This window comes from Mytilus trossulus, chromosome 10, assembly GCF_036588685.1.
Source record: "Mytilus trossulus isolate FHL-02 chromosome 10, PNRI_Mtr1.1.1.hap1, whole genome shotgun sequence".
Lineage (NCBI taxonomy): Eukaryota > Metazoa > Mollusca > Bivalvia > Mytilida > Mytilidae > Mytilus > Mytilus trossulus.
The window spans coordinates 11,361,235-11,370,369 of NC_086382.1; the positions used below are offsets into that span (position 1 = coordinate 11,361,235).

The window sequence follows — 9,135 nt, forward strand, 5'->3', positions numbered from 1 at the left end:
GATAAATAATGTAAAGACCTTTCTTTTCATTTATGTTCAGATATAATACAAATATCACAATCAGTGTCCTTTAACAACTTACTAAGACAAATAGTAGAGGACATGATACCCCTGACGTTCCATGCTACTAACTTAATACTAGACATAAAAAAAACAAAATGAGAAATACACACATGAATACTTTAACAGTTGAAATACTAGTTCTATTCATTATTAATTTTTTTAGTTTTCGCCTTGTTTCTGGTCGCTTGGGGCCTCTGAACCTCGTTGATACCACGCCTGGTTACTGAGCCAGCACCTACAACGCACACCAATTGGCCAAACGTTTTCACCTTCAATAAAGAAGCCGGAAGTTTTGAAGAATTGATAGAAATACTCGTTTTTGATTTTGTAACACGTGTTTATTGAAAGCGGGTTTATTTCATTCTGGAATTTTAACAATATGATGCCTTTAAAATTTGTATATAAAATTGATTTTTGGAGAATCAATCCAGTTTAAAACAAGTACAGATATTCCCTTTCCTTAATGTAAGAGAACAAAATATATCAAGAAAAATCTATTTAAGACAGACAGCTAGATACCATAAACATACTATGTATACTCAAGCCAGAGTCTGAGCTTGATTTGCTATATGATATAAAAACTAAACTGACGAAAAAAGGTCATTTATTCAAAATCATAAAATGCAAAAAATACATTTTGCAAATAAAACATTTGACATAAAAATTCATATTTAATATGAAATAATAATACATAATTACTACGAAATTACATCAACTAATATCATGTCAATTGAATAAATGACAAAGAATAGCAAAGGTGGGGAGAAAAACCTGCCCCATAAATAAACATATATACATATCTACTTCAAAAGATAAAATAAAGGGCGGTATGTGGGTGGGAATTTTGAACAAATTGTTTGATAAGAATCACAAATTAACACATCAAATACTGATGATAAAAGGAAGTGACCACAATGCACTTACACGTGAACTCGTGCTGACCCGCAATGCCATTGACCAATAAGAAAGATGATATCCGGTCATGCATTGGACATCAAAGAAATTTCTCTGCACGTGAAAACAAGTTATCTAATTTCAACAATTTATCGTTTAATTAAGTAGGACACTCTGACCCTTTGACCAGACTAGAGACATTATACATTTACAGTAATAATAGCTCACTCTTTTATTTAAGTCGGTTAGTAATAACCAATTAAACAGAATTATCTTCTCTGCTGTCTTAAATTATTTTATTCCGCCTAATTTTCAATTAGCAAATAAAACTGGTTATATCGTGTTGAAACATCTGTTTATTATTGAAATTTTGTCTTATATCTGCCATTCGGATCTCATACTGTAAGTACATTAATTACTATCTTAACATGATGTTATTCTTGTGAATTGTATTTTAATTATATATTCTATGAGTTGTTTTGATAATAAATGAAGATATAATTATAAATGTTCCGGAACATTGTTTTTTACAATTCGGGAAACTAATGGATAAGGAATCCAGAGAAAGCTGAATATCCAGATCCATGAATGTTTTGGGAGCTTTGTCCTGTCATGTGCCGTACAAAAACTGAATCTCCCTGCTTACAAGACATAACTACATCAATTGCTGCAGACACGTAGGAGGAAATTCCAAAATTTCGACCAATCACTTGATCATTTTTCATAATCTCAGCATGTAGCAAACCGCTTTTCGAGAACATAGTACACGAAATATGATAAAGTCCATCTTTTGGAACAGTAAACACTCCGGTGTTCGTATTGTAATTATTTTTAACATCAGTTATTTTTTGGTCAAACTTTATTGTTTGAATGTGACCTAAATCAGTATGAGGCGAAAGAGTTGCATAAAACCCAGGTCTGTGTGCGGAAATTTCTGAAAAGAAAAAAATATACATGATATATGAAGGTTAATTTTGATATTAGCAATGTTAATCAATTTTTAGTTAAGGTGACCAATAGGTCAAAAATACAGTGGGTCATTTCAAAGGACTATCTTAAAATATGTCACAACATCAATCTAGAAGAATTTTCCGTTGATGTTAAATATTTTCTACTCAAAAAACAGTCCTACCGTGAAACCTTGCTTAAATCTTTCCAATCACATTTTACCTAACTGATAGTAAACTTTTGTTTTTCTCGGATTTTTCTGCTTCTTAAACATGAAACTTAAATGTGTTTTAAATTGAATAAATAACAGAATTATATCTTTGACTGATATTCAATAAGGAGATATGTTTTGAGCCGTAACGTTTTAAAAAATTGATATAGGCGTCTATGGCACGCCGTTATTATATTTATTCAATTTCGAGATATCTTATTTAGTTAAATAAGATATCTTATAAACTAATTGAGATATCTTAATAACAAAATGTGATATCTTATATATTAATTGAGATATCTGATTTATTAAATAAGATATCTTATATGTTAAATAATATATCTTATTAAAATGTTTATAAAGATATCTTATTAAATATACAAGATATCTCCATAAGTTAATAAGATATCTTTATTAGTTTATAAGATATCTCTATAAATTAATAAGATATCTTATAAAGTATGTATTTAAAAGATAACTTTATAAAGAAGTAAGATATCTTATATTCTTTATAAGATATATTATTAACTTATGGAGATATCTTATAAACTAAAAGAGATATCTTATAAACTAATAGAGATATCTTATTTACTTTCAAATTAAATAAGATATCTTATAAAAATTAAAGATATCTTAATACTTAATAAGATATCTTGTTAAATAAATAAGATATCTTCAAATTTGAATAAATATAAAAACGGCGTGCCATAGGCGTGGGACATGATATATGAGCCATGCGTATGCCATGTGAAACCCGCAATACAGTAATATGATACGCGAGTGTACTGCCTTTAACAGCACTTACCATTATGGTCTTTGCGTGTGTTCACAAGGTATATCAGCTCACTTTATCTTTCACCGATTGTACTGCAGGATTAAAATGATATTTCAATTCATTAGGAAATATGTCGTCTTTCGGCTTTTAACGATGAGCAAGCCCCATACTTAAGATATCTAATGCACTGGCAAGTCAAAATATGAAACTACTGAAAAAAGAATACTTATGTCCTGATTTATGAGTACCAGGATTATAATTTAGTACGCCAGACACGCGTTTTGTCTACATAAGACTCATCAGTGACGCTCATATCAAAATATTTATAAAGCAAAACCAGTACAAAGTTGAAGAGAATTGAGGATAAAAAATTCCAAAAAGCTGTGCCAAATACGGCTAAGGTAATCTATATATAAAAGAAGATGTGGTATGATTGCAAATGAGACAAAAGAGGAACGAAAGATACCAAAGGGACAGTCAAACTCATTAATCGAAAATAAACTGACAACGCCATGGCTAAAAATGAAACAGACAAACAGACAAACAATAGTACACATGACACATCATAGAAAACTAAACAACAAACAACAAGAACCCCACAAAAAACTAGGGGTAATCTCAGGTGCTCCGGAAGGGTAAGCAGATCCTGCTCAACATGTTGCACCCGTCGTGTTGCTTATGTGATAACAAATCCGGTAAATAGCTCAATTCGGTAGGTCACATTCATGAAAGGGAAGGGGATTGTAGTTACGACGTAAGGAACATATCCGAAAACTGTCCACAAGAGACCAAAATGACACAGATATTAACAACTATAGGTCACCATACGGCCATCAACAATAAGCAAAGTCCATATCGCATAGTCAGCTATAAAAGGCCCCGATGTAAATGTAAAAGAATTCAAACCAGAAACTATGCCTGGGATAAGAAAATCTTCGTTTCTCGAAAAATTCAATGTTTTGTAAGCAGGAAATTTAAAATAATGACCACATTATTGATATTCATGTCAAAACCGAAGGGTTGACTACTGGGCTGGTGATATTCAGGAAATTTTTTACGCATTTATTTAAGGATAAAACGAAATCCCGGACTAAAAAATAATTTAAAACTGCCACATTCTAATAGGACATTTGCGCGTTTTAAGGACATTTGCGCTTCAATTTATAGAATATATGCGCCTTAAAAAGGGACATTTGCTCATACTAGTATCATGGTATAGCTGTAATGGGCTATGAACTGGTATATTTACCTGTTTTAATCTTATTTAGTTCTCCAGGTAATGCATGTAAGTCTTCTCTTATTTGACTTATTTCTTTCTTGTGGGCATTGTCTTTTTTTATCATTTCTGCACGAAGTATATTCATTTGCTCTTTCGTCGTATCTAATTCTCCTTTCACTTGTTTAACTTCCTTTTCCGTTGTATCCAATTCTACTTTCACTTCTGTAAGTTTCTTACTTATTTCATTTCCGTGATGTAGTAACTCGTCTTTTATTTGGACTATGTTTTGATTTACAGTGTGTACATAGAAAGCACCAAGCAAAACAAAAGCAGACAGTATTAAAACAACTAAATAATTCTCCATTACTGTTCGGTTTATAACATACAATGTCCTTATTAGTAACCTTCATGGGTGACTGACATGTTAAAATATTGTTTCAACAAAGAAGTTTAAAGTCCATTAGGTCTGGCTTATGGGGTATTCAGTTCATTATACTTTTAAAAATGTTAACAATTTATACTCTTTTCTTTATTTTCACCATTATTCATTTTTATGTTTGAGCAAACCATTATTTTCTATTCTTTATCTATATTATCCTATTTTTCTATATTCTTTAACTTTAAATTCATTATTTTTTATTCTGTAAGCCACATCCACAAGTTTTCTTGGTATAGTTAATAGTCATCTGGATGAGAAAAGAAAAGCCTATTCATTTCTATCTGATTGATTTTTTTCTTTAAATTTTGTATTAAGGTATTCATTGATTTTGGACAACAAAGAATTTGTAAAAACAAAAATGAGGGTAACCAACTTCGTAATATCACTATAGTAACCCGAGTCAGTTTCGTATTTTTTTCTCCACAAATAAACAATATTTGGCTTGTGGCATACTTATCTGTTCACGTTAAATAAAATATTTGTATCTTAAATTAAAGATTTAAGAATTAATTTTTTTAAATCGTGTTTTGATCCTTAAAAAATATGATTTATCTCATGCTTGAAAAACAAATAATACGCAGGAGTGAAGATTGTGTCTAGTATTATATAACATTTACCAGTGATTTCTTAAAAAAAATCATGAGAAGTTGTTTTGCTTTGTGAATTCTTTCTTTCAAATTTCACCCTATTAGTCGTTGTTAAATTTGCACTTTTCAAAAATTATGCAGAATTTATCTTTGTTTCAAATAAAGAAATACTTGGCATGAGTGAAGTTTTATCCTGTCCAGTACTAGTCTAACGAAAACATTTCACATAACATTTCATTGCATATAAGAAAATAACCATCCTTGGAAGTTAACCAATCAAATGCCTCCCCTTATTTAACCTGTTTACAAGGTCAGCTCAGGTTAACAAAATATTCTATAGAAACACCAAATAAAAAAAAACGGTTCTTCGAAATACCCAAGACATATGTGGATGACACAGAAATGTTTTACTGCAATAAAATGTAATATTAATATATTAAAGGAAATACTTGTTTACGTTCTATTTTCGTTTACAACCGGGTGTGACGTACCATGATTTAGTGGTATTACACCTTCTGTGTATTATGAATATTACAGGCATCAGTCATTCTCTGTTATTTTCAGCTAATCTGAAAAGATTACTAGTCTTTTTTTTGGTTACATAACATGTATATATATATCATCATTGCCAAATTGTAAAGTTACATATGTCGACCAAATAACCGATTAGGATGGATCATCAGAGTAAATGTTCCAAACCATATGAGTATTTGGACCGTATGCGTACTTTCTTCAAAATAAGCAAACGATCGGACTGTATGCGTAAGGTCTGCCAGATGATAAGAAGTTGATCAAGTTTATTAGATACAAATTTGCATTACAAATCAACATAACTTAAATTTCGAATTAATAATAAAAAAAAATCAATTGTAATTGGAATAAGAATTAATGTTTCAACTATTTAAAAATTTCCTGTATATCACGACAGAATACGGAAGATACTGGACAGCAATTATAATAAAAAATCTGTCTAAACTATAATGAGAAAATAAAAAAAAAAAAATAAACATTTGAAAACAGAAGGAATGTCATTCATTGCATGCTGCCGCATTGCAAAGGAACATGCATGAAAAAAACACATGTAAGAAATCTAATGTTCCTTACATGGCATTAAGTGTTACCCGGGGCGAATGTGCCAAAATATGACACAATTAAATGCAGAATTATTTGATTTCAATTGATTTAATGTTAACCTATTCACTTTATTCATCTAATTGTTATACTATTAATTTGTTAAGATAGATGTTTTTTGTGTTCTGTTAAATTGTTCTTTTTAAAATTGTAACACGAAGATGACTGCTGTATCCATATTTTGACTGTTTTATTATTTATTATGTCTGTTTAGTTCACACATCATTGTAAATATAACGGAATTTGACGAGACTGTCATCAAAGTGTGAGGTTTAGCGCTTTAAAACCAGGTTTAATCCACCATTTCCTACATTTGAAAATGCCTGTACCAAGTCAGAAATATGACAGTTCTTGTCCATTCGTTTTTGATGAGTTTTGTCATTTGATTTTGCCAAGAGATAATGGACTTTCTAATTGGATTCTCCTCTGAGTTCGGTATTTTTGTGATTTTACTTTTTTTGTAATACTAAAAGTTTTTTGATAAATTTTTGCCTAAAATAAACCCATATGATCGAAATACATGTATGGTTAAGCTCGAACTAGATATGAGTCGGACTGTACGCGTATGGTCAAAATACTCATATGGTCTCGAACATATATTTCCTCAAATGGATTTGTTATAAATACTTTACTCAAATTAAGATTTTAATATGCTTTTTTTAAATATATAAGAAAAAGTCTATGGGTCACCTGAGGGGCCACCGATTTTTTCAAGCTTAAGTCGTGCAAAATTGACCTAATTTGCATAGATTGTTCATAAAACTAACTCTTTTTTGTGAATAAAACAATTACATAGATATAGGAAGATGTGGTGTGAGTGCCAATGAGACAACTCTCCATCCAAGTAACAATTTAAAAAGTAAACCATTATAGGTTAAAGTACGGCCTTCAACACGGAGTCTTGGCTCACACCGAACAACAACCTATAAAGGGCCCCAAAATTACTAGTGTTAAACCATTCAAACGGGAAAACCAACGGTCTAATCTATATAAACAAAACGAGAAACGAGAAACACGTATATATTACATAAACAAACGACAACTACTGTACATCAGATTCCTGACTTAGGACAGGTGCAAACATTTGCAGCGGGATTAAACGTTTTAATGGATCCAAACCTTCTCCCTTTTTCTGAAACAATAGCATAACATCACAACATAGAAAAACACACGATAAAATATCAATAGACCACTTTCGAGTTCATCCGTCACCGGCAAAAACTCGTCAATTATGCACGCCTTTATGACGTCATTTACCAGATAGAGGGGGTAGCCTGTATCCCTGCACTATTTACGTTCATCAAGCGTCTTAGTGATCGTCTTTGTGCAGGATAAACTAGAAATAATGGTTGCTCTGTAGGTACTTACTGACAATTCCCTAATGACAGCAGTGTTGATTGTCAATTTTGAGAATTCAATTTGCCGAATAATTCGTACAATATAGAATTATAGTTTTCCAACCACTCGCTCAACATTGGAAGGAAGTGACGACGCCCCTAAACGCACAAATGACGGTGATAAAGGCGCGTATAATTGACGAGTTTTTTCCGGTGACGAATGAACTCGAAAGTGGTCTATTGGCAGACTTAACTCAATCAAAAAACGTATGATTACACAATGAACGAATAAATGTGATCCGCGATATCTGAATACAAATGCACAGTTAATTGAATATTAGAGACAAACATTCATGACCAACAAGCTAACAAACAATTTCAAACAAAGTCATGGCCGGACATCACTGAGAAATATTTAACCAATCAAAATTCACTTTAGAAAAAAAACGGTTTTAAAAAAATAATTATAATCTTGAAGTTTATGCAAATGGAGTAAGAATAAGTGAAAAATGGAAGATATTACAAATAATCAAAGCTGGTGTACAGACAAGATTCATATAAATAAAAAATAACAAAAAAGCATTATAAACAGTATCAACAGGTCGAATTAACAAGGAAATATGATATGAGAGTACTCGCAGTTACTGACAGCTAGTTAAAAGCCAAAACCAATTAATAATAAAAAAATGATATTAACATTAACTTGTATGTCGCTATACGTGTTTTCGTGCTATTAGAGATTTACGAAAAATCTTTGTTCCGACTGTTTACACCTTCTTTAATAAGTAAAATATAGGGGATCGTACCAAAATAAAAAATACGAAACATTTAGCATTTCAACATGTACAACCACAGGAAGTAATTTTCTCAATTTAGGATAATTATGATAATCTTTTATTCGTAAGCAATACAATTTATAGAATAAAAATATTACAAATATTCAATTACATTAATGAAATCTATATAATACATTTAAATAATCAGTCAAATAATCATATAAGTAAGTATACCCATTTATGTTCTAAATTCACTCTGTTCAAACGAACATAAAGTATTTATGTGCTAAATCTCTCTAGATTTTTGTAAACCATACATATCTGAGCACATTCAGATATGTACCTTTATACGATAAAGGCATAATAGAAAACTAAATACATATTAAGGTACTGTTAGGCGCAATGACCATCTCAATTTTAATAACTATAGATCCAGAGATCACAATATTTCTAATATCAAACACCATTACTGACAGTTCATGATTTGAATACGGCAACTATGCATCTATGAAAACAAATCCCGGTTTATAATTTAAACATCACACAATCAACAATACCGGTAAAAGACAGCTATCAAACATCTACAAAATATATACAAAACACATTAATTCTTAGCATACAACTTCAATACATTAAAAAACAGATTTCTTAATGAAAATTAAACTTCAATACAAATGAAACGTACGATAATGGTCACTGCCCAAACCTCGATAGTTAAATCTCGTGCAAACTTTCATTATATACTGACCGCCAAA

At 30.8% G+C, this 9,135-nt stretch overlaps 1 protein-coding gene across 1 annotated transcript; it reads right to left on the bottom strand.

Moving 5' to 3' along the window:
- Positions 1-1,300: 1,300 nt before the first annotated feature.
- LOC134686032 (complement C1q subcomponent subunit B-like) lies at positions 1,301-4,516 on the bottom strand. Its single transcript, XM_063545731.1, has 2 exons — positions 4,141-4,516; positions 1,301-1,891 (listed from the first exon to the last, which is right to left on the bottom strand). The coding sequence occupies exons 1-2, from the start codon at positions 4,472-4,474 to the stop codon at positions 1,500-1,502; spliced, it is 726 nt and encodes a 241-aa protein (XP_063401801.1). The 5' UTR covers positions 4,475-4,516; the 3' UTR covers positions 1,301-1,499.
- Between the last annotated feature and the right edge of the window lie 4,619 nt (positions 4,517-9,135).

Bases quoted from the DNA above. Each gene is read 5' to 3' on its own strand.
- LOC134686032 (XM_063545731.1), bottom strand. From the start codon at position 4,474: ATGGAGAATTATTTAGTTGTTTTAATACTGTCTGCTTTTGTTTTGCTT. The intron at 1,892-4,140 runs GTAAATATACCA...TTTTCTTTTCAG, and splicing joins ACTAAATAAGATTAAAACAG to AAATTTCCGCACACAGACCT.